This window comes from Miniopterus schreibersii (assembly GCF_964146895.1).
Source record: "Miniopterus schreibersii genome assembly, chromosome: 4".
Taxonomy (NCBI): Eukaryota; Metazoa; Chordata; class Mammalia; order Chiroptera; family Miniopteridae; genus Miniopterus; species Miniopterus schreibersii.
Window position 1 is genome coordinate 24,470,390 of NC_138105.1, and position 25,889 is coordinate 24,496,278.

The 25,889-nt window shown below is 39.1% G+C and overlaps 2 protein-coding genes and 1 pseudogene across 4 annotated transcripts in view; 1 reads left to right on the plus strand and 2 right to left on the minus strand.

The window, feature by feature from the left end:
• The window catches only part of AFF4 (ALF transcription elongation factor 4), a 77,098-nt gene extending 58,439 nt beyond the window's left edge, over positions 1–18,659 (plus strand). For both annotated transcript variants that reach the window (XM_081134222.1, XM_081134221.1), the window contains 9 exons: positions 167–407; positions 4,584–4,678; positions 5,304–5,367; positions 5,482–5,618; positions 6,474–6,545; positions 7,687–7,780; positions 8,603–8,646; positions 10,948–11,168; positions 14,013–18,659. In XM_081134222.1, the coding sequence (XP_080990348.1) occupies positions 167–407; positions 4,584–4,678; positions 5,304–5,367; positions 5,482–5,618; positions 6,474–6,545; positions 7,687–7,780; positions 8,603–8,646; positions 10,948–11,168; positions 14,013–14,140 (1,096 nt within the window). In that variant the 3' untranslated portion in view covers positions 14,141–18,659. The remainder of the gene's footprint in view (positions 1–166; positions 408–4,583; positions 4,679–5,303; positions 5,368–5,481; positions 5,619–6,473; positions 6,546–7,686; positions 7,781–8,602; positions 8,647–10,947; positions 11,169–14,012) is intronic.
• LOC308555958 (small ribosomal subunit protein uS5 pseudogene) lies at positions 8,727–9,619 on the minus strand (annotated as a pseudogene). Its single transcript has one exon. The product of its transcript is annotated as a small ribosomal subunit protein uS5 pseudogene (transcript).
• Positions 18,660–20,440: 1,781 nt separating the features above from the next.
• On the minus strand, positions 20,441–21,846 carry LEAP2 (liver enriched antimicrobial peptide 2). Its single transcript, XM_081133949.1, has 3 exons — positions 21,731–21,846; positions 21,406–21,545; positions 20,441–21,128 (listed from the first exon to the last, which is right to left on the minus strand). Exons 1-3 carry the CDS (start codon positions 21,785–21,787, stop codon positions 21,092–21,094), a joined length of 234 nt encoding a protein of 77 aa, XP_080990075.1. The 5' UTR covers positions 21,788–21,846; the 3' UTR covers positions 20,441–21,091.
• Positions 21,847–25,889: the final 4,043 nt, after the last annotated feature.

Genomic DNA, 25,889 nt, shown 5'->3' on the forward strand with positions numbered 1-25,889 from the left:
CAAGATGCATGCCTTCATGAAATTTACAGTTTTGTTTTGCAGAAATCATGTATCCTAGTAATCTCATAGGGAAAAACAAATTTGTCTTGAAGACAAAGAGAAATGAAAAAACTCCATTGCCCCTATGACTGTGTGGAGAAATGAGGGCATTTGTTTGGTTTGGCAGGTCATCTAAACAGAGTGTGGCGAAAGAAAAGGATTTGTTGCCTTCTCCTGCTGGGCCTGTTCCTTCAAAAGATCCAAAAACAGAGCATGGCTCTCGGAAGAGGACTATTAGTCAGTCTTCTTCCTTAAAGTCAAGTAATAACAGCAACAAGGAGAATAGTGGCAGCAGCAAAAACAGTTCCTCCACGTCAAAGCAGAAGAAAACTGAAGGGAAGACTTCCAGTACCTCTAAGGAGGTCAAGGTAAGACACTGGGGGCCTGAGTGTTTTGAAAATCAGTTCTATTGCCATGTGACTTCTTCAAGGTGACGCTGCTCTTTGAAAATTTTATAGACATCTCATTAAATTTATGTGCATTTTTACTCTCAAAATGTCATGTTCTTGGTGATAAACTAATGCAGTGATTTGAGACCATGAAAGCAGCAAGTCAGCTGGCCACATGCCTAGTAATTAAGATAGAACCCATAATTGGAAGAGTTGGTTGTGGAAAACCAGTTGATTGTGATTGAATTATAAATAGCTCCAGTTGCTTCTCCATGGTTTAAAATTGGCTTTGGATTTTTTAAAATTGGATTTTACAGGCAAGTTATATTACATAAAGTGACAAAGCAACCATTTGGCTTTGATTCATGAAGAAGAAAAAAATCCTTTGAGCTAACACGAATTATTCCTAGAGCATGATCATATATAGGGGAATATTCTTAATGCATGTGGATGGAGATTAATGCAGCTTTGAAAAAGCTTCTTTGATCTATTACCCTCTATTTGTTTTACCAGGTTATTTACATTGCTTTCTAAACTGTTCTGATCCAGGAGCAAACTCCATAACAAAATTAAGAAAATACCTGTATTTTTAAGAATATAATTCACTGGGTTATTATTTGTAACTTAAGTAGTAAAGGTTTGAGTTGAAAAATTAGATGAAGGCAGTTAGTTGTGCTTATTAAATGTGGTAATTATTAGTCTTTCAGATTGAGGTAATTTTAATTGTGACCGTATCAAATGAAGATTTACAGAAGGCTTTTCCTCCAGCTGGGCACCCTTCTGTAGTAATTTAGAAAGTTAGTATCCTCAAGGAACCTGAGTGTCCTGTCGGCTTCCTTCACTGCTCCAGATCTCTACTAACCTGCTCATTGGCTCTTTCTCTATTTCCCCTCCTTTAATTGTAGGATTTTGAGGTCTGTATGCTTTTTTTTTTATAATATATCTTTTATTGATTTCAGAGAGAGGAAGGGAGAGGGAGAGAGATAGAAACATCAATGATGAGAGTCATTGATCGGGCTGCCTCCTGCACACCCCCAACCTGGGATCAAGCTGGCAACCCGGGCATGTGCCCTGATGGGGAATCGAACCACAACCTCCTGGACCCTAGGTTGATGCTCAACCACTGAGCCATGCTTGGCTGGGCAAGGCCTGTATGCTTTTATCATTTTTGTTTAAGTATTCATTCAGTAAGTTCACCTGCTTATTTGGCTTTTGTTAATCTCATAGGTAAAATTCACTGCCTTTGTCTCTTCCTTATTGGTTGATCAGCTTCTTGAAAACAGGGATTTGTATCTTTCTTGTTTTGTGTTTTATCCAGTGTTGAACTTACTGGGTAATCAGGAAATATTCATTGGATCAAATGTAGTTATTTGTACTCTGTTATCGACAAACTATAAAATAGAGGCCCTGATCACTCTTATTTCAGTATCTTATGGGACTTAACACTTGTTAAAATTGTTGCTGTTAGTCTTAGCAATTTCCCATTTAAACAATTATATATGGGTTTATTAAAGAAAAATCTTGCCCTAGCCAGTTTTCTCAGTGGTTAGAGCATCGGCGACAGACTGAAGGGTCCCGGGTTCAGTTCCATCCAAGGGCATGTGCAGGCTCGTTCCCTGCCCATGTGGAGGCAACCAATTGATGTCTCTCTCACACAGATGTTTCTTTTTCTCTCTCTACACCCTCAAAAAGCAATGGAAAAAATATCCTCAGGTGAGGATTTAAAAAAAAGAAAAATCTTTAATATAGTTAGAAAATATGCTATTTCTTCTCTCAACTGAAGAAAAATTAATATGGTAAACCAAAGTTACATATAATTTTTATTTTATGTTTTTGTAGATTTTTGCTCATATCAGATTTTTGAAAATGACATACAGCAGTTCATTATAATGTCTCGCTATGCTTTTAATATCTGTAATATCTCTATTTATGTTCCTCTTGTGTTCTTAATATTAGCTGTGTGCCATCTCTATTTTTTCCTTATTCAGTCTCATCAGAAGCTTACTAATTTTACTTGTCTTTTCAAAAAACAGCCTTTAGTTTTGTTGATTCTCTATAAGTTTGTTTTCTATGTCATTAATTTATACTCTTTATAATTTTCTTATTCTTCTTGTTTGTTTTGCTATTCTATTTACTGACTTTTAGAGGTCGATACTTCATTAATTTTTAAATTAATTGTAAGCCTTTTTCTTTCTCTAATGTAAGCACCTAGACTGTATATTTCCCTCTAAATACTGCTTTAGCTGCATCACACAAGATTTGGTATATAATGTTTTTATAACACTGCTTTAAATGTTTTCTAATTTCCGTGGTGATTTCGTCTTTGATCAAAGAGTTATTTAAAAGTACGCTACTCAGTTTCCAAATGTATGGAGATTTTCTAGTTATCTTTTGGTTAGTCCTTCTACCTTAATTACATTGGAACTGGAGAGTGGTCTGCATGGTAACAATCTTAAATTTTGTTAAGATTTGCTTTATTTTTATAAAGTACATGGAAGATTTTTCTAATATTTTATATTTGCTTGAAAAGCATGTGTATTTTACATATGTTATAGACAGGGATCTATATAATTTAATTAGGTTAGTCATGTTTTCATACCTTCTCTATGCTGATTGATATTTTGTCACTTCTAATGTTCACTGAGAGAAATGTGTTTTACTTCTCTTATTTCCACAAGTATATATAGGATTTGTCTGTTTCTTACAGTTCTATCATTTTTTTTTAATTTAGGTATACTTTATACATAATATTATTTCAGTTACAGATAATGGTTTGAAATTTATTTATTTTGTGAAATGATCACAATAAGTCGTTAACATCCATCACCACATGTAATGATTTTATATATCACACACACATAATTTTTATATAAGAAAGTGTATTGAAATATCTGGGGGAAAGTTTTTTTCAATTTTCAGAAATTTCAGTTTTCCTTCAATAAATCTAAAGTTACAGATCTATAAGCTATCCTAGTAATGTTACATTGCAACACAATATTCAGGAAGCCATTTCATATACATGCCAACTTGACCATGAAAAGCTTAGTATTTTTTCAAATCTCAGGACTTTAATTTTTATTCCCTGAAGTAAGCTGTAATGGTGGAACTGAAAAGTTCTTATCATACAAGAAAATAAAGAAAATGGTTATATGATTCCTTTTAAATAGATTTTAAGCACCAGTAGAAAAATAATTTATTACTGGGTTTTCTGATGTTGAAACAGACATTTGTAGGATAAAGTCTACTTATTTATGTTTTATTATCGAAAGTATATATTCATTTTATTAAAGATAGGGCTGAATGGGGAAGCAGTCATAGCCCTGGCATACAGAGCTATGTTGATAAGAGGCAGAATAAAGTTTTGTTTTGTTTTGTTTTGTTTTGTTTTTTAAATATATCTTTATTGATTTCAGAGAGAGGAAAGGAGAGGGAGAGAGAGAGACAGAAACATCAATGATGAGAGAGTCATTGATCGAGCCCACAACGCGGGCATGTGCCCTGACCAGGAATCGAACCCTGACCACCTGGACCCTAGGTTGATGCTCAACCGCTGAGCCACGCCTGGCCGGGCGAGAGGCAGAATAAAGTTTAAGAAAGTGGCTAGGCTTTTGAAATCTGACAGGTCTGGATTTAATACCCAAATTCCAGGAATGCCGCTTAAAGCTGTTTGAACTTTGTGCAAGTTACTTAACCTTGAGACTGGTTTTTATTCTATCCTAATAGCAGTACATATTTCATAGGGTTGTTGAAGGATTAATGACTGTGCTAAGTACTTAGTTAAGTAGTGCCAGGTAAGTAGTAAGAACACAGTAAATGTTAGATATTTTTATTACTGTTTCCATTAACCAGTAATTACCAGTAAATGTTGTCTTAAGTAGTACTGCCATTTTGATATTAGATTTATGTTTATGTGCCTAGGTCAGTGCCTGGCTCATAGTAGACCCCTAATATTAGAATGACAATTTTTGATAATGTTAAATGGATTCAATCTATGAAAAAGATGTTTACAATTTGAAATTTAAAAATTTTATAACAAGGAAATTAATTACTGAAGTGAATGGAATTTTGTTTTCTTTCTCCCAGTGGCTCAGGAAATATTTTTAGTTTAATTTTAATTTCACAATTTTAAACATAGTTATATATTTTTTTGGCCAGGAAAAGACTTCAAATAGCTCCTCTAACTGTCCTTCATCTACACCAACTCCTGAAGCTTCTAAGCCTCGGAGAACAAAGCTTGCCTTTGACGACAGGTGAGATAAATAAGATTTTTTTATGCATTCAAGAAATCGTACCTGTCACCATGTAAGAAATTCATTTTCATTTCTGTCAGTGACTAGAAGAATTCATACTGTGATCTACAGAATAATTGGATTTTAATTTGAAAGGTACCCAGTAGTCCCAGGTATTACTCCTTTGACTTAACTCTATGAATCTCATGAGGGATGTGAATGATGTGCCTTCTGGTAGAACCTTACTGCTGCTGATCACTGTTTAAAATAAATAGGGGCTTTCTTAAATATATAAGAATAATGTTGGGGTTTTTTCCTCCATTTTAATAAGAGATTATTTCTCTTATTTAATCTTTTATTTACCCTAGATTTCTCCAACAACTTGGGTAAGTAATACTTGTGTATTTAATACTAGGGAGCCTGATTTCCGTTTTCTTAAGTAAAAATTTGCCATGAGTTGGCCAAAACTATTTATGCTCTTAACTCAATGTAAACATTTATCAGGAAAATAGTGAATCAAATGTTTTAGTAATAGCTCATCTTCTTGAGGACATGAAAACTGAGGGATGCTAGAGACTAAAATGAACTATTGTCATGTTATGAAAAATACTTACCATATTATTTACAATAAAAATTTACATTGCAGAAATTATTCAGCAGACCATTATTTACAAGAAGCAAAAAAGCTAAAGCACAATGCAGATGCATTGGTAAGTAAATATTCTCCTCACATGTATATATTTAATCAGATTAACTAAATCTACATTTATTGTTTGTTTCCATGCTACATCAGTGCAACTCTTATTTTTTTCTCCTTTCTTCAGTCTGACAGGTTTGAGAAAGCTGTATACTATCTTGATGCTGTGGTATCTTTCATTGAATGTGGGAATGCATTAGAGAAAAATGCTCAGGAATCCAAGTCCCCATTCCCTATGTATTCAGAGACAGTGGAGCTCATCAAGTAAGTGGGGAAACTTGACACATCATTGGTGATATTATTTCTCTGGTCTACCTAGGAAGGGGCTGATACAACTGTACAGTCATGTACTGCATAACAATGTTTCAGTCAATGACAGATCACATATACGATGGTCCCATAAGATTATAGTGGGACTGAAAAATTTCCGTCTCCTAGTGTCGTGGATCTGTGGTAATGTCATAGTGCAATGCCTTGTTTATAGTGATGCTGGTATAAGCAAACCTACTGCACTTGCCTGTCTCATATAAATATACCACGTACACTTATGTACAATACATAGTACTTGATGATGTATAGCTGTGTTACTGGTCTATGTATTTACTATACTTATTGTTATTTTAAAGGATACTCTTTCTACATACATTAAAATTTTACTGTAAAACAGTATGCCACATTATGCCGGCAGCAGCTTCACATATCTTATGTTTACCCCATCTCTTGATTGCATCATTTTCTCTTGCACTTCATTTAATCTTGTGTTATTTTGTACAGTAACATTCTGTACAGGCTTGTAGCCTAGGAACAATAGGCTGTATACCATCTAGCCTAGGTGTGTGGTAGGCTGTACCGTCTAGGTTTGTGTAAGTGCACTCTATGGTGTTTGCACAGTGAGGGAATCGCCTGACAGCATGAATGTATCCCTACTGTAAAGCAGCATGGCTGTATACAGTGGAGCTAAAGAGGATGTTTAATCCTTTATTGTCCTTGGATGGGAACTAGATACTTCAGTGAGTATTTTTGCCCTTATGTAGGTTAAAGTCCAGTGTTTTGAGGACTAAGGTAGTTAGAAGATCAAGTTGAAATACAGTGTCGTTTGTTTGTTATTTTAACTCACAGATACACTATGAAGCTAAAGAATTACTTAGCACCAGATGCTACAGCTGCAGATAAAAGACTCACAGTACTTTGGTGAGTGTTACGTATTCTACCTCTTTCAAATGACAGGCCGTTCCATAAGAAATTGTGCTGTGTATGTGCTTCTGAAAGTTATCCTTGAATCAACATTCTATAACCCTGTCATAAATCTCTCCTTGATGGGTAAAGTAGCAAATAATTCAAAATTCCTACTGAAAGGTTTTAATAGTTGTCAGTCCCTGATCCATTGCCCTCTTGACAAAAGCCTTGGAAGAGTGGGATTACTTAAGAACTCTCCATTGTCTTAAGTGGTCACTTTCCAGGCTCTTCTTTTGGTATCCTCTCTCCCCATTCACATATATACCTTTCCTTGGGGAGCAAATGTTTAAGCTTGCTCAGAATAAATAATGGAGTTTGTTTGCTTGTATTCCAGGCAAATGTAACAGTTGATTTGTTATAAGTATTTTACTTTACCTGGCACTATGTTTAACAGTTGGGAGTGCAGCTATGTATAGAATTGACATGGTCCTATTTGTCATAGTGTCTAGTGTGAGGAAACAGAAATTAAATAATTACAAGTATATGAATTAAGTAGTTTGGAAGAAAAGTATATGTAATGGTAAGAGTAGAGTGTAGGGAGACCTCATCCTTAGGTAGAGGGAACACATGCAAGGGCTGAATAGTAGGAAGAAACTGTAAACTATTGAGGAACCAAAAGAAGACCAGTGAGAAATGAAAGCGACTAAAGAGGTAGGCAGTGATTATCATGCAGGGCCTTTGTAAGCCATGTTAAGGCTTATATATATTTCCTCAGAGTTGTAATATTTATAATTGAGTTTCCTAGTTTTTGTTGTTTAATTTTAGATTACTTATAATTTGATCTATAGAGTCTGCCCCTCAACAGTTTTTAAGTGCATATGTTACAATGACATGTTGGATCCTGTGGGTGAGGTTTAAATTTTTGAATGACAACAAATAGGAAGCTAGTCCTAGGTATCTTTCCCTTCCTTCTCTCTAGTGTGAGTGCCATAATAAGAACACAGCTTTTGGTTTTGCCTAAGGGTTAGTATTGCTCACCTTATGCTTTGGTCTGCTCACATGAGCCAGTTCTGTACTCTTGCACAATGCAAAGATTGTCTGTACAGATGAGGCCAGAGCATGCTCCTATAAATAAGCTGCCCTTTTCATTGACTAGCCTGCGATGCCAGTCTTTGCTGTACCTGAGGCTATTCAAACTGAAGAAGGAAAATGCTCTGAAGTACTCAAAGACACTGACAGAGCACCTGAAGGTAAGTGTGCTAAAGAGGAGGGTCCATTTGCTAGGAGACAAAATTTGTGAAGTTTTCTATCCCCGCTCAAAAAGTGCCCTCGTTTTAACTGCCGCAAGGAGGGAGCTACTGTTTGGGAACTCTCAAATAAGTTTGAGGTTTCTTGGTAAGTTTTTAAATGCACATATATCTGTTTGTAGAATCTATGTAGCCATATTCAATAGCTCTTAACATTTCACTAGATATAGGCTATTTTTATCATGAAACCTAATTTATACTTGTAAAATGGTCTTTTGTTTTCACTGCCATCTTTCCTTAGACTTACAGTTTTCTAAAATGTCTTTCTGTTTTTTCCTTTAATAGCAACACATAAGTCTTCCTCAAATCTTGCCATGATTATGACTTGGAACCCTTCAGTAGCTTGCCATTCTCTGCAGGGTCAAGTCCAAGCTTCTTACCCTGACCTGCAAGATCCTCAAGATCTCTCTCATTCCTTACTTAAACCTGTGCTCCAGGATAACTAGGGGTCTCTCATACATTCTCTTTTCTGCAGCCTTTGTATGTGGTATGACTCACCTCTCCCACTCTATCATTTTGAATATTACTCATTCTTTATGTCTCACTTAAGTCTTCCAGAACACCCAGCTCTTACCCATAACTTCTTTCTATTGCACATTTATACACACACACATGCACATGCACACATTTTGGCTTTTAATTTACAAGGCTGATCAGTTCTGGACCAGTGTTTTTGAATATATTTAGTTTTATGTGTGTGTTTTATAAGTAGTTTTATGTGTGCGTTTTTAAATTTTTGTTAAGTACATTTCATTTTCTCCACAGAATTCTTATAATAATTCTCAAGCACCATCACCTGGCTTGGGAAGGTAGGTCAGTTTTATTCTATAAAATATTATTTGTGACAGGATTATTTATTTATTTATTTTATTTTGGGGGGGGTGCTTAATTCACTTTATTTTTCTGATATGAAATTATGTGGTGGCCACAGCTGGAGCCTGGGTCCTTTGCACAGAAACTCTGGTGTGGGTCTTTACGAGATGGTCAGTGAATTCCTGATAGAAAGACTTGGTGAAAACAGTCTCTTTCCAGAGATCTGGGGTGAGATAGCTGTAGGTCTTAGAGATGGCATCAAAGGTGGCCTTGGCGAAGTTGCCCAGGGTAGCTATGCAGCCCCTGGCCGAGGTATAGCAGTCATCCATACCAGCCATCAGCAGCAGCTTCTTGGGCACAGGGACTGAGACGATGCCAGTGCCCCTAGGGGTGGGGGTGAGGCCACCAGTACAGAACCACAGTGGCCAGTCACCTTGCAAGGGACGGTGTGGGGCTTGCCAATCTTATTCCCCCAGTAGCACAGGGACAATAGAGAGCTTGGCCAGGATGATGGCCCCACGGATGGCAGTGGCTACTTCCTTTGAGCACTTAACATCCAGACCAACATGTCCATTGTAGTCCCCAAGGGCGACAAATGCCTTGAATTGGGTCCTCTGGCCAGCCCTTGTCTGCTTTTGCATGGGCATAATCTTCAAAACCTCATCCTTGAGGGATTCCCCCAAGAAAAAGCCAATGATCTTAGATTCCTTGATGGGCAAGGAGAAGAGGTAGATCTCCAGGGACTTGATTTTCATGTCCTTGACCAGGCAGCCCAGCTTGGTGACTGGGATCCACTCCTTGTCCTCGGCCTTGCCTCCACGAGCTCCGTGGCCTCGGCCCCTCCCCGACCCTGGCCACAACCTTGGCCGCCGCTGCCAAATCCTCCACGGAAGCCGCGGCGGCCACTGATTCCAGGGTCCCCGGGGCCTCCTGGGGCCTTCGCAGCACCGGCGTCATCCGCCATTTGGTGTTTCCTCAGAAAGAAGCAGGATTATTTTTATGTAAAAGTGGAATGGGTAGGGTCTGACTTCCAAAATGGTAAGATGACAACCATTTAAAAAATTAAAACCATCTCTGATTAAGAATTTTTAAATATTTTAACTTTTTTATAAATTGAAATAGGATAATGAACATAATCTTACAGATTAGAGAGGAGGGAACATTTCACCTGCAGAAATCTGAGTTTTTTCAGCACCTTAACTCTCCTTACAGGCTGGTTTCTTTTGCTACTTGGGTTTTTATCACAGTAAGTTTATCTGTACTAATATCTTGGCACTGCCAGAATTTAATAATCAAGGCATGGTTGTGGTTTCTCCTTCACCTCCACATCAGGTAATTGACATTTTGTCTGTGCCTCTCTGTATTTTCTTAACCAAATTATAGTGCCAAAAGTGCGGATAAAAAATATTATTTTTCTTCTTTTTTAAACAATTTTTTTTAATCCTCACCAGAGGATACGCTTTTATTGACTTGAGAGAGAGAGGAAGGGACAGAGAGAAACATCGATGTGAGAGAAACATCTTTTGGTTGCCTCCTGTATGCACTCTGACTGGGAATCAAACCCATGACCTTTTGGTGTACTAGACGGTGCTCTACCAACTGAGCCACACCGGCCAGGCTCGATAAAAATGTTCGTAGATAACTTCCTGCTTACCACCCAACTTTTGTTTGAGTTTTCCTTTTTTACGGTCTTGGGCATTTCTACAAATTTTAGTACTACTGAAATGAACCTGCTAGCTTTCAAAATGTGTTCTAAGAAATATTTAATTGACAGAAGCTTGAGATGATTACAGTTGATTGAGAAAGCTATACCTCTCTGTCAGTTCTGAATAACTTGGTTAAACTAGGAAAGTACGAGAAATTATGTAATTCAAAATAGGATGTTCCCATCTACTACCACAGTTATTTTGTGCTAAATTGTTAATTCCACCCAATTTTACAATGCAGTTTGAAAAGTACCTAAATATATGCCCATCGAAAGTGTGTTGAATTTTTGAGTGAGGCCATCTGATTTACTAAGTCTTTGAACTACAGTAGTAACATTTCTTTCTCATTTCTTGTTCTGTTGCCATTTATTAAAACGGAGTCCAGATAAGATGATAATTCACAGTGGTCTTTTAGTGAGCAGAGTATTTATTTAGAAGAAATTGTACTTCCCTGGGAACCCTTCTAGTTTGAAAGAATCTTTTCATTTGAAAATTTCATGTGGGCTCCTTCTAAGAGCCCGTACATAGCACATTTATTTTATTATGTTCACCATATTCATATGAATAAATGTCCTGTTTCTTTGTGTGTAGCAAAGCTGTTGGGATGCCTTCCCCTGTTTCTCCAAAGCTGTCGCCAGGCAATTCAGGAAATTATTCTTCTGGCACCAGTAGTGCTTCAGCAAGTGGTTCTTCAGTGACCATTCCACACAGGATCCACCAGATGGCAGCCAGCTATGTTCAGGTTACATCTAACTTCCTCTATGCCACAGAAATTTGGGATCAAGCTGAGCAGCTTTCCAAAGAACAAAAAGGTAGGATGGTCTCTGGAGAGATTTTGAGGGGTAGAATTGTTAAAAGGAACTTTTATGACCTAGTTAAGTAAGTGTCTGGTCTGCATTTTAAGTTTTTTATCTAGTCAGTTTGCTAATCCCCATTGCTTAGCAATCATATCGAATGTACTGAATTTGGTCAGAAAATACCTTTCACTATACTGGTGACACAAACTAAACTAAAAATAGTTTTTGGTCTAAGACAAATATGCTTTGTTCTGGTATATTAAACACAGCTCATACAATAAAATAATAAAATATATGTTCCTGTTTTAGGATGATTAACAGTAAAATTGGTTATAGGCATAGGATCACATCCAGACTTCTTATACATATGAGATATTATAAGAAAACATGTTCATACTAGACTTTTAGGTATATTGGAAGAAACTTATGTGATACAAGAGACTACAAAATGAATAGATTTCTAGCATTTTTAAATATTAGATAATTTGAGGCTTGTACTTTAAATTTGTTATTGCCCAAATTAAGAACAATGAGAATTATAAAGATTTAAAGACCTTAGGAAAAAGTACTATATAAATACCATGTTATTTTAGTAGATGATGTTAGTATATATGTGTGTGTGGCATCTATTCCAGTAGATCCTTTGTGGAGAAGCACTAAAGTAGTCAATCAAGTGTCCTTTTGTCACAGTACATTTGAATACTGATAGTACGAACAGATAATCAGATGAAAATGAAAGATTCCTCTCCCTAAAGAGGGGTAATGGTGACAGAACAATAGAAGGGGGACCCCAACATCTAACAAGGTTGTGTTTTTAAATTGTTTCTAATATTTTAAATATTGCTCAGGAAAGGTTACAAATTTGAAATTCTTTTTTAGTCACCCCTACTTTTACTTTCCATTCTTCCTCCTGATTCGAGTTTTGGAGCCTTTTTTCCTTTCCTTTCCTTTCCTTTTCTTTTTTTCTTCTCCCTTTTTGTATGGCAGTTTTCTAGCACTGACTAAAGGAAACAGAATGATATGACAAACCCATGGACCTTTCATTCAGCTTCAGCTTCAACAGCACAATATTTTGCTAATCATGTTCCATCTCTCCCTGCCCCCCATTCTTTTCCCCACAGTACTTTAAAGCAAATACCAAATCATGACATTGCACCTGAATACTTCGCTATATACATCTTTAGGTGATAGACTTTTCAAAAACATGATCACCATGCCTTTATCACAGCCACCCAAATGAACTATCATCTTACACCTAGTCTGCCAGCAGATTTTCCTATTATCTAAAATATGCCCTTTTTTTAACAGTTGAATTTGGTTTAGATGGGATCTAAACATTTATTGATCAGTCTCTTAAGTATCTTCCCCTCTTCTACTTTTTTTTGGTGTGTGTGGCCATTCTACTGCTGTCAAGGAGAAACTGGGCCATAGACTAAGTCATATTCTGGATTTGATTGATAACTTTCTCCTGGTATCATTTAGCTTGCTCTTCTCTGTCCCCTTAATTTCCTTCATACTGGTAGTAACATCTGTTGTTTTCTTTCTTTTTCCTAATCCTCACCTGAGGATATGTTCCTATTGATTTTAGAGAGAGAGAAAGGGAGAGAAAAGATAAACATTGATGTGAGAGAAACATCAATTGGTTGCCTCCCACACATGCCCCACCAGGGATCGAACCCGCAACCTGGGTACGTGCCCTGACAGGGAATTTGCTCTGGTGAATGGGACGGTGCTCAACCAACTGAACCACACTGGTCAGGACTGGTAGTTACATCTAGAGGCTTGATTAGTTAGACTTGAGTTTATTATGTTATTTTTTTCAAGTTTATTATTTTAGATAAGAATGTTTCATAGGTGGCACTCTAGATTTCCAATTACATCATAGTATAAGGCATGCAATGGTTATCTCTTCTTTAGTGATAATAATATTTGACCATTGATTCATTTAGGTGGTGTCAGTTTGATGTAAGATTCCCTGTTAAACTTTAACTTGATGCTTTTAGCATCCATTTATGATCATTACCTACATTTATTATTCCATTAGGAAATAGAAAATGCATCAGAAATTTTCTATTCTGATATTCCTGCTACATTAATTAGCTGGAATTCTATAAAGCAGAGCCTTTTCTTCTCAGCTGATTACTTCTTGCCTTATTTGAGTAGATCTTTATCATGAGAATGACCCCTTTTTCTGTGCATCTGTATCAACTGTCTTTATCGTCTGAGTCCTGCATCCCTCTATCTCCCAAAATTGCATTGGGATCAAATGTTAGGATACTCTTTTCCCCTCTTCCTCTCTACACCCCCCTCACATGCACATCAGTCTATATTTGTTCACATAGGGAGAATCCTTTTATTTCTGTCCCTTATATTTTTAAACTACTAACACATGGGATATATCAGTGTTTCATGGCATATGATTACAACAGAAAGGTTAAATGTAAGCTGTCATAAGTGTCTAAGCCTCACAGGGGCTCTTAAGGGAAAACATGCTTCTTATGCAAAAAACAGTACACAGAGAATGTTTTGAGTAATAATAGTACATTGTAGTACTTGGTCTCCATTTTAATAATGTTTACTGCATGCTAATAGTTTATAATTTCCATCAGCGGAATTCTGCTTATATGTATAATGCTTAATTCCTGATCATACAGTTCATTTAAATGTTTTGTGACTTAGGGAAAAAATGTAACTTGAGACTATGGAATAATTTGTTCTAAGACACAGACAGTTATTTTAGTGTAGAAGGGTGTGTTTTTTTACTTCATATGAATACTATTTTACAATCTAGACTAAAAATTTTAAAGCCAGTGATTAAAAAGAGTGTACATCATTTAATGAGTGTTTTTGGTTTTCTAGAATTCTTTGCTGAACTGGATAAAGTAATGGGCCCTCTCATCTTTAACGCAAGCATCATGACAGACCTAGTTCGTTACACCCGGCAGGGACTGCACTGGCTTCGCCAGGATGCCAAGTTGATATCTTGAACTGAACACATTCTCGTTGCCTCTGATTTTCTCCACAACACTGTGTTACATCACGAAGGAAAACTGCCATAACATGCCACCTAGTCAACACTAAGAATGAGGAATGGTTTTCTCCTCCCTTGTTCATGTGTTATTGTTTTTTATAACCCAAAGCCATCATGTCAGTTGACCCCTTCAGTAGTCTCTATATGAAAAATTATTTAAATGCTTTTAAATCTGCAGCATATTGATAAGATGGTTTCGGTAATCTGTAATAAGATTGAAATTCCAGTTGCAATTCATAAGTAATCAATTGAAATTCTATTTATTGTAATTTTTTTTAAGTTCCCACATTGGGGCTAGTTTAAAACTTAGTTATTTCTGCCTATAAATTTATCCTGTTAAATATTTAGCATAAATTTAATGTAGGCACTTTTATTTATATACTTTGGGAGCTTTGTTACCTAATAATGTCTTTTTGTGGTAGCTCTTCTAAGAGTAATAGTTGGTTCATCTAAAATATGGACATGTTCTTTCTGTACCTACTACCTGATAATATTTCAAATATTAACTACAATTTTATTAATGCAGAATTTATACTTAGTATTAATGATATTCTTCTACATATGAAAATCACTTAAATATGAGAAGATAGCATTCTACATGGATGTAAAATGAAATATGTCTGATTTGGTATGCATTATTTCAAGAACTGTGAATGTGTGTTGATAACACTAACAATCACAAGGTGACTACAACTTGCATTTAATGCATTACAAAAGAGGGCAGGCAGACTTTCGAGGAGAAGCATATCAAATGAAGGGTTTCATAAAAGGACAATCTTGAACTTTATGGATTTTACTAAAACCATGTGTTCTTTTATGTTGCTAATTATTTGACACTTAATTGAAATAGCATGTTATTGTGAGCAAAGGATGATCCTACTCCTGAAAGTTGCTGCCTAAATCTTTTTCATTGATGATCTTTAAAGGGTAAAACCTTTCTTCAGGATTCTTATGTAAAAAAATTTTTTCCAAACTAGATTGTGATGCTCTGATAGGAGCCTGCAGTGACTAATGCAGGAATGGGCTGGAGCCTTAGTGTGTGTGTTTTGTTACACAAGTTAGAGTTCTAATGCCTGATGTAGAGATGATGAATTTCTCCCTTTAAGTCTGTTTTGTAATTATTCCCTTTGTATTATGAAGGCCCTCATCAATGATACATGTTTCTGATGGGATCAGAAAATTCACACTAGAAAATTACCTAACTTGGTTCAATGTGAGCTCTCTTGGGAAGGGGTGGGAAGTAGGGGTATTGCTTAAGAAGCCAGCTCTTTAAGAGTTGTATATCAAAGTACCTTTTCCTGTAAGGTGCATATAGGAGTCAAAGGTGAGAAATATTTCCTCTATCTTGTTTTAGTGCCCCTATCATGTCTGGTGTGCCTTAAATCTTACCTTTAAATGAAGACTCTAGACTGTTTACAGATGAAGTTTTACACTAGGACCAGATCACCAATATAGTTGGTTTTCTGCAGTAACAATGTTAAATTCTCTCTCCTTTTAAATCTTCCTTTAGGGTTGCATAAAGGTTAATTCTCCAGAAAAGCGAATGCTTTGGTACTGAAGGTAGTCTAACCTCCTGGGTAGTGGGCATCAAAAACAGTTTGTCCTCTCCCCGTTCCAAAAATGAACCCACCCAGTCAGAAAAAAGAATTATCCTGCTGTTTATAGATGATTGCTAAGGCTTGAAATGGGAAAGGAGGAATAGGAAATCTCCAAGCCCAGTGGTGCAGTGAATTCTCTGTGTTCGAGTCTCTTTTATACTTATTCTGAAGCTAGAGAACTTTAATTGTCCTGTGGCTTCATATTTCTAGAACTTCTTTACTGTTTTGTACCTCAAGTTGTTTTTGCGTATCATTGAAGAATGATAGCTATGAATTATGTTGACCACCTTAACCCTTGGAGAAATTGCCTCTCATAATCTTTCTAACTTAAACTTCGTGGGTTTTAGGAACAGTTTTCCTTAAGAGGACAACTTCTCAGTGTCCATGGTAGTTATTCAGTAAGAAACTTGCCGCTGTTAATCCAAATCCAGTAGACGTATGTCCTGGCCTTCTGACTTCTCTGACCTTGATTCCTTCATTTGTAGTGATGTCCTAGAAATGGAAAAAGTATCCTTTGAGCATTTAGATGGTCAGCAACAGCAGCTTGTCGGCACCTCGGAGTTCCAGTGTGTTCTAGTCTCTAGTGTGTCCTCAGAGGCAGCAGGAGCGTTTCTGGAGTCACACATTCATTTTGTTAAAGCAGAGTTTCCTGCATGTATTATGGTGCTGCTTTAAGATTCTCTCTCTCTAAACTGTCAATTCTTGGAGAATGAATTTTTTCAAACTTTTCACTGTGGCGGGTTTTTCCCACCAGGTGGTAGTGGGCAGTGGATCAAAATCCTGTCCTAAATAATTGAATTTTTAAGGCAATGTTCTGTGGAAACACCACTCCCTCTCCTGAGCCCATCTCAGAAGTTCTGTCTGTGTCTTCATCTGCTCCAGCACGTACTTTGGACTCCTTTACAGGTGACCATTCCTCCTTCCTCAATAGGCGTCTTCATTGTCTCCAACCATTTAAAACTAAGTTTGACAAGTGGCTAAAAACTTAGTCTGAGACTTGTATTTAATATATAGTTAATTCTAGAAATAGCAACTATTTAAAAACTACTGTTGACTGCTCTTTAAGACCACACTTGTATGAGTCAGCAGCCTACACCATTGGATTCTTTATAGGCAACCAACCAGCAGATTGTTACATAGTAGTCTTGCTCAGCCTGTGCAAAGCTGGGCTGTGGGGAGAGCTTCCCTCCAGGTGATTCTCAAGTTTCTCCAGTCCAGCCCAGGCCCAGTCTTGCTGGGGAGCATTCAATGCATTTCTTGCCTCAGTGCCACCTTTTTCTGGGCAAGTAGCCAAGAACTGACTTTAAAAGCAATGAGTGAGTAGAGTACTTCCAATAAATTTACAGTTATAGTTGCTGAAGAGTGGAGAAGGCTGACCATCACTAATTTAATTCTCCAAAGTAAAAGCAATCTAGAGTAACGTGTACACATGCCCACACACACCTGTGCTCTGAAGAGCTCTCGCACTGATGGATCCTTGGGCATCTGGGCTGCACTTTGACACACACTTGTGGCTTTATTAGATTCACTGCTGTTGTTTTTAATTGTTTGTTTCTTTTAATTAAAGAAAGGTTTAATCAGCTAGCTCAGACAGCATCATTTTGTGTTTAATGACAGAAACTTTGGGAAATTACCTTTACTGAATGAGCTTGCATTGTAAAGCAAGCGCCTGCAAAAGGCACCTGTTCTGAGTGAACGTTCTGACTGGAGTTTCAGAGCAGCCAGTGGTCTCTCCAGTCCGTGAAGCCTAGTTGTGCGGAAGAGAGTAGCTGTGCACTCTTCCGGGTGTGAGGGTATGCAGCCTTGGATTGAAAACTATGTACACATACACACTTTATATATATGTATGTAATGTATGTATGAAAACATGAACTTAGTTTGTCAAAAATGTGTGTGTTTAGTATTTTAGCTTAGTGCAACTATTTCCACATTATTTATTAAATTGATCTAAGACACTTTCTTGTTGACACCTTGAATATTAATGTTCAAGGGTGCAATGTGTATTCCTTTTAGATCTTTAAAGCTTAATTACTATGATTTGTAGTAAATTAACTTTTAAAATATATTTGAGCCCCTTTGTAGTATAATAGGGCTCTTACAGGGTGGGAAGGATTTTAATTTTCCAGTTGCTAATTGGACAAAATGGCCTCATGTATTTTGAATTATAGGAGTTTGCTCCTGGGTCTCAGGAACATATACTTGGAATGACTGATTTTAGGCAGATTGTGGTGATGTTTTTAAAAGCAAACAGAACCTAAGAAAATTGGGAAAGCATTTCAAATCCATATAGACTCCTAAACTCATGTTCCCTAATTATGTGGAACACAGATGTCATTTCAATGTCATGTATCAGTGTGTTGGGGAGGCAGACTTTTTTCCAATAATAATACTGCACATTTAAGGTTGCTATTCCATAAGATAAGTAGAAGAGATAACTATGGAATGACTTGGAATATGTAGTGACAAGAGGCCAAATTGGTCATGTTTGTGAGCATGTCTTTCACATACTCACTGAAGGAGTTCAGTTTAGACCCCCTAGACCCTAGAACCAAGTTGACAAGTAACAGGAAGCAAATTATTAGTAGTTGGTAAAGCAGATGGTGATTCTATTCAGTTGAACCCTATTGCTAATTAAAATGAACTTACTGTCTCCAGAAAAGGGAATGGAAACAATATCTGAGTCTCTTTTCTTTTATAGAATTTGGTCACAGAATAAGGCATCCGAGTTTAGCCTAAACTGAGTCTTGTAGGTCTTTTAAGTTAAGCATCATAAAATAGCAGCCTAAGTAATCATCATGTAATGAAGTTGACTTTCAGGAATGTCTGCATATGCCTCTCCTTGCCACCATTGCTCAGCTAAGCATAAATTGTGACTCTTAAAAAGAAACAAAAAAGTTCCCTAAATGAGCATGGGAAAAACAAACAAACACAACTCCCACCCGGAAATTCTAGTAATACTCAGTTTTGACCTCTTCCTGCTTCCACGTGGAGTTTCTTTTCAGCTTTTAACCATTGGAATATTCTACCTGCTATGTTCCTCTCTGGAAAATCTCTCTTTGGAAATGCTGCCTTTCAAGTCAATGCCATGATTATCCATACTGTTGAGTTTGTTGTTGCTGTTCAAGAAGCGTCCCTATTTTACAACTTTATGCACACACCTGGCAAATCATTGACATGAGCATTCAACAGTACTGGGGTTGGGTTAGGGTGGGTTGGGGCGGGGCTCACCAACAGAGCTGGCCCAAGTGGCAGTGCCTGAAAAGGCACCATCTTTGAGGACCAGATGTGGGGTTGGTAAGCACAGTTATGAAAATTTCTATCTAGCCTCCGTTTTGAATGGTTTTAAGAAATTTTGTATATGGAGGATGGAAATGCTTATATATTTATTGAAAATCCTTTTATCTTATTTGAAATTAAAATTATTTGGTGAATAACGGTTTGATATTTGGGGAGGGTTTTGAAGGGGAGGTAATGCCGCTGATAAATTAGAAGCCTTGTTGATTCTGCAGAAAGGTACTGTTAGTGTCTGATTGGATGCCTTTGTTTTGTACATGATCCAAATCTTTGTTTTACATTTCTTTTATCCAAAATATTTAGGCATCTGACATTTTCAACCAAAATTTCAATTATATACTGTGATTTTTATTTGTTGCAATATGTTAAAATTTCAGAGGTACTTTGGGGTTCAAAAGCTAGGATTTCTAAGTCAGTATGTGCATTTCACATAATAAAGCTGTTAATGGTGAGCAAAGTATTATATACTAACTAGATTTTTCCACATCTGTATAGTATATTATATGTATTTTGTGGTATTGAGATTATAGAAAGTTTAGAGTGTCAAACATGCGTTTAATGTGTATTTTTAAACAAATTTATGGCAATTAAAATATTTGGAGACAAGGGTATCACATTTCAATTTGTAAAGATCTTTTTAACTCTACTGTGTCATTAAGATGCTTTGTATAATGCCAAACCATAGCTGGAGAAACTAAGTTTAATAAATATCAAATAGATTTTCTGTATTAAAGTTTATAAACACTGTCAATTCTCAGTTTTCCCTTTTCATATAATTTCTGTTTTGTGTTTTAGGGTCCAATGCTACTCTTCTTTAAAAGTCTGGTCCCACCAGTCCAGGTCTCACTTTCTAATTACCGAAATGCTATATTTTTGCTGGCCATGGGTCCTATTGCATAGATCAGAATTCGCCCTGCTCCAGCAGAAATCTCAGACAAATCCTTTTTGCTGTTCTTGGTGCCTTGGGCTTTTATTGTTTTATTTAACTAGATTTTTTCCCACTTCTGCCTTTTCAGTCACAGACAAACTTGGGCACATCATCAGGTAGCAAGTGCCAGCACTGGCCGTCTTTGGCACCCAGGATCCAGGGCCACAGCGTAGGAACTTGCTGATCACAGAGCTCGTACTGAACCGTAGCCTGCCGTCGGGCTCTTTACCTCAATCGGCTGCCTCCTGCGCGCACCCCAGCCGGGGGTCGGGGGCACAACCTGGGCGTGGGCCCTGACCAGGAATAGAACCCACGGCCTTTCAGTGCATGAGATGACACGCAACCAGCTGAGCCACACCAGCCAGGGCGTGTGCTTTCTTTCCTTTTTTCATTTTCTTTTTAATCCTCACCCGAGGATATTTTTTTCATTGCTTTTCAGAGAGAGTGGAAGGGGGGGAGGGGGACATCGACATGAGAGAGACACATCAGTTGGTTGCCTCTGGATGAGCCCTGACCTGGGTCAGTGATTGAGTCTGCAGCCGATGTACGTGCCCCTGGCTGGAATCGAACCCAAGACCCTTCAGTCTGCGGGCCAACGCTCTAACCACTGAGACAAACTGGCTAGGGCGTGTTCCTTATTTCTTGAAAAAATGTTAACTCGCACTACTTTAGTTACTACTCACTGCTAACTTTCAAGATCGAGAAGTAATACATCATCACTTCTCGGCCTTTCGGCTAAGATCAAGTAACAACACATCATTATTAGGCAATGCTGTTTTTTCTATAGTACACAAGTGAACCTTCTTCCCCTCAAAGGCTTAAATTCCAGACTGCCAAAATTTTGAATTTGAGAACTTTAATAGTATACATAGAAAAATAAACTCTAATTTGACAAGTTTAGTTATGCTCATCTAAATAACATTCTAAGAAGAAACGGAGTCCAATTTAAAGCATACATCTGTTTTTAAATATTAAAAACACAAGATTGCTTCACTTAAGTCTCCAACCAATACACAGTTCATCAATATTCCATAGAACGGAGCATTGTTGTAGCTGAGTGCTGTCCTCTTTTTCCCTGGTATGTACATCATTCCTGGGCCACACTTAGGGAACAGCGTCTCTTTCTATGGGAAAAGAAAAGGTAGGTTTTAAGACAAAAGGTAGCAGTGCCCAGAGCCAGCCTGCCGTTTCCTTCCTCTGGTCCATCTATCCAAGCTTAGGGAGGACTGCAGGAAGGGAAGGCATCACTCTTCCATTGCACCTGTGTGCGCCTGTCCTTGGCTCTTAATTCCTGAGGCATTTGCCAAGGAGCTCCCGGCCTCAAGTCCTGCATCCCAACTTTATTCTTAGCTGCGTGTGTGCTGATCTCTGCCCAGCTCTGCTCCTGGGTTTGTGGAGTACCTGCAGAGCCTGGTGATGCACTCAGAGTCATCCCGGCAGGAGGCTCCAATGGGCCTGAGGGAAACCCCTCTCCAAAATGGGGTCATTCTCCGCAGCCTTCTCTTTGCTGAACTCAGTTCCGATACTGGGGAGCCATCTACCTGTAGGGCAAAGACAAAGTCACCTCAGGTGTGGAAGAGCTGACAGCCTGCTGCACATCTTGGAGGAATGGTCATTCCCAGGATGCTGTAGACAGAGCAGAAGAACCATCCCTCAGGTCCGAGGCTGGCTCTCGGGCTCTGCTTACAGCACCACCATCCCCACACATCCACATTCGTATCCTTACCTGGCCCAACAGTAACAGGCAGATCACGAGCACTGCAAAAAGTTTGAGGTGCCACATTCTGACACGGGGTTGGCGCCTAAAAGCCAGGGGCAGTTCCCACTTCGTTTTATAGACTGAAATCTGCCTCTTTTATGGTTGCCAGGTGAGGTGGGGGCAAAGTTTATTTTTGCAATCAGGGTTGATTTAATAAGTTAATGCCTACCAGAGGAATGTGCTCAAGGCCTGCCTTTCAGGCACGTTGTATTTACTGATCTCTCCTCTGGACTTTGAGTGATTATGTTGGCTGGCTTGGACCCTTTCACCCATTTTAGCAAAAGTCAGCACCCCCCCTCCCCTGTGAAAGCCACGTGAAGCTATTGAGGGAGGCCAGGCACCTAGCCACATTTTGATTCCAAAATAGCTTAGTGAGATCACTTTAATCAAAATAGTTCTAATGAGGTCTTCAGAAATAGTGTTGACCCCTTTCAGCCTTGTCTAGGAAAGAGGCACTGATCTGTTTTGTTATAGGCAATTGGATAAAGCCCCTAATCCTACTGTGGGAGGATGCTTTAGCAAGCATGGTCTACAGTGCCCCAGTCCCTCATTTATGTAGATTGACTGTCACCCTAATTCTCTGCTCCAGATCATCTCCCTGGAAGAATGGAGACCCAGCTGTGGAAAGTTCAAAATCTTGTCTACCTGCCCTCTCCTGGGGGAAGGGCCATCAGGATGACGGGGGACTTCTGTGAACCACAGGTGACTCGAATGAATGAGTATAGGTTGATTTCTTGTTTTGTTCTGTGAGTGACTTGGGCTCCTAAACCAAATCACATTGCGAAGCCTTGAGTTATGGGCTTTCCTCCCAGTAGGTGACTGGGGCCTCCTAAAGGGCATGTCCTTCCAGCAGCCTCAGGGAAGCTGGTCTAAGGCTAAGCTGTCTCCAAAGCCCAAAACCCATCAGCTGAAGTAGGGACTGTTGCTGGCTTCTTGGGGCATGGACCTAAATCATGAGTGGTTATGGGTACTCATTAAATGACAAGGGCATTTTAGTAAATTGGGGGGCAAAGGTGTGAATTCTGAGTAAAGAGGTTTATAGGACTTTAGATTTTCCTGTGACCTAGAAGTGTTCACCGGCCGACAAGACAAATGCAACAAGATTTCTTCTCTGCCTGGTGTCTCCGTGAAAATTTTGCTGATTGCTATTCCCAAGGCCCTTCTCATCTTCAGAGGTTGGATATTTGTTGAGAACCTGCCTGTTCTTCAAGAAAAATGGAGGAGATGTGGCACAGCTTAAGGTGAAATTGAAGGTCGCCAATCTCTGGCCAAGGAAGAAGAGTTTGGTATGGTGGACCTCTCTCAGAGTTGGGGTTGGGCGGGGTGTGACCACAGATCTGTCTGTCCTGGTTCCAGCTCTCTCAGGACCTTGGAGCCTGGCGGGAGACACCACTGCTTGCTCTTTAAGAACACTGAGAAGCAGACCTCTGCCAAACCCACCTAACCAATCCTGCGAGTTTGCGACTAGTTAGCTGCTCCTTCCCTTTATCCTGAGCTTGGGTCCTGAATGACCCCATGTAGGGGCTTAACTAGCAATTTTTGTGGGGTGGGGAAGAGGCTACGTGGTGACCTAGTGAACATTGGGTAAGAACAAATCCGATTAGATAAGCAAAAGACTGAACAACGTGATGTCCTAGAGCCAGTTGGGTCTGTGGACTCAGTGCCAGCCTCCCCTTTATCAGCCCGGAGTGATTTGCCAAATGAATTCCTCCATTTTTGCCTCCCTGTACTCCTAGCAAAATCAAACTAGCCTTTTGTGTTAATAAAGCCAATACCACAGCCAAGTGCAGGGTCGCACAGTCCCCCTGTGCACAGAGGAAAAAGACCATTTGTCATCATGAGTGTGACGACAATGCAGAAGCCTTTGTGGCTCAAGCCTCTATCTCGCCTGCCACCTCCTCCCCGAACAAAAGAACCACCAGTTACTGCGGTGGAAGAAACGGAAAGTATTTAAACATAGGTTTAAACTAACCTTGCTGTTGTTTTATTTAAATTGAACATGGTATAAAAATCAAACTTTTAAAAGAAGAGTGGAATTCAGGCAGCATTAAGCTGAAGTGACAGCAGGTATCTACCGCCATCCTATACCCCTTGAGTGGTTGTGAAGGCCCATTCCTGAAATTTAAAAAAGTTAAAAATTGTAAATGTCACAAGCTCTCTGCAATCAAGTATTTTGCCAAATGAGTAAATACACAACTACATGTTCCTTCCTCCAGGAAAAGGCCTAATCAGCCTTTAACAATTTCAGCCATAAGAATAGTTCTTGGCTAGGAGGCGGGAGTAGGGTCCAAGTAGGGTGACTGACCACAGGCCAGCCTGTCCCCTCTTTGGGCTTTAGTCTCTTGTTCTTCCATGAGATGGGAGAAGATCCCTGAAGCCTTTCAGGCACTGACATTCTGGGGTTCATATGATTGATTTACAAGAAGAAATTGAGACTGAAGCACATTTGATAGTTTGTAGCTTGGTTAACTGAACACAGCTCCCAGGGATTTTCTGCTTTGGAGGTAAGTGCCTGGGATGAAGTGGGAGGAAGAGAATGTAGCACACGAATGGATGTTTGAAACACATTTCAGGGGTAGAGATCATAAGGGCTTCACAGTAACTGGAAACTTTTGCTGTCCCCAGTCAGGAGGTGCTTAATAAAAATGACTTTCCTGAAATGTAAAAACTTTTCCAGATGCAATTTCAACAAAGGGTCAAAGTGTATTCGCTTTTTTGCTGGCTGGCACTGGCAGACCGCTGGGCCTGCACTAGGTAGACCTGTATCTCCGGGACAGTTGTTGGCCAACTGAAGAGTTCCCTTGGCCACGTTCTGCAGCCCAGAGGTAAAAGCCCTTGTTGCGGGAGGAGCACTGCAGGGGGAAAGAAGGGCAAAACCAATAACTGGCTGTGCCCCCAGCAGCACGTGAAGGAGCCGCACCCAGGGCCGGAGGGCCCAGGTGGGTGGGTTATAGACACTGAGGCCATAGTATTGGTCCCTCTTCCTTAAGAGACTTTACCCAAGTTAAGTTTTCTTTTTGGATTTCTACAAATGGTCCCTAAAATGATCTCAGATCCCATATCATGTACAAGAGCACTGAACTGTGACAACTTGTCACATTCTACCATCACCACCTCAGCACCATGCTACCCAGAGTTTTGTGCCCCCAAGTTTAGAGAGGAAGCCCTTTGGTGAGAGAGGCTTAAAAGCAGCCTTTAACAGTTTTATCTAAAAGCAGAAGCTCAGCATATAGAGGGCTTACAGGAGTACTCTAAAAAGCAGAGGCTTGCCCAGCCGGGCGTGGCTCAGCAGTTAAGCATCGAACTAGGATCCAGGCGATCAGGGTTCGATTCCCGGTCAGAGCACATGCCCGGGTTGCGGGCTGCAGCCGATCAATGACTCTCATCATTGATGTTTCTGGCTCTCTCTCTTCCTCTCCTTTCCTCTCTCTGAAATCAATAAAGATACATTTAAAAAATAAAAATAAAAAAATAAAAATAAAAAGCAGAGGCTCCTGGGATAAAAAGGATTCAGACCAACAGACTGGGTGCTGAGAAAGGGTAAGTTTGATTTTGAGCTGGTATCTCCAAAGGAGTCAAAGAAGCCAAGTATGCCCTGGCCAGTGTGGCTCAGTTGGGCATCGTCCTGTGCATCAAGAGGTCGCCGGTTCAATTCCCAGTCAGGGCATGTGCCCGGGTTGCAGGCTGAATACTCGGTAGGGGGAGTGCAGGAGGCAGCCCACTGATATTTCTCTCATCATTGTTTCTCTCTTCTCCCTCTCCCTTCCTCTCTCTCAAATCCATAAAAACATTTTTTTTTAAATGAAGCCAAGAAGGTGGGAAGGGGCAGCCATCTCCCCTAGGAAGCTTGGGGCTAAAATTGGGTAGGGGAGAGAGATTCGTGAATGGCAGTGATCTCCCCAGTGCATGAATCTGTTGAAACGGCAAAGTTATGGATGGGTGCATTTACACCACTCTCAGGTCCACAGCTCTCTCTCAGTCTCAAAAAAGTCCATGGCCCAAATATGTTGCAGATCACGCAAGCCCTGAGAATAAATTTGGACAAAGAACCAAACAGGAAAATTAAGCCATGTTTGGTGTGTTTTCATTATATAGCTGACCTTTAAGTCTACACCACCCTGCCATG

Coding starts and splice junctions, on each gene's coding strand:
- LEAP2 (XM_081133949.1), bottom strand. CDS start 21,787: ATGTGGCACCTCAAACTTTTTGCAGTGCTCGTGATCTGCCTGTTACTG. Junction 21,546..21,730: donor GCCTGTTACTGTTGGGCCAG/GTAAGGATACGA, acceptor TTTGCCCTACAG/GTAGATGGCTCCCCAGTATC. Junction 21,129..21,405: donor TGCATCACCAGGCTCTGCAG/GTACTCCACAAA, acceptor CTTTTCCCATAG/AAAGAGACGCTGTTCCCTAA.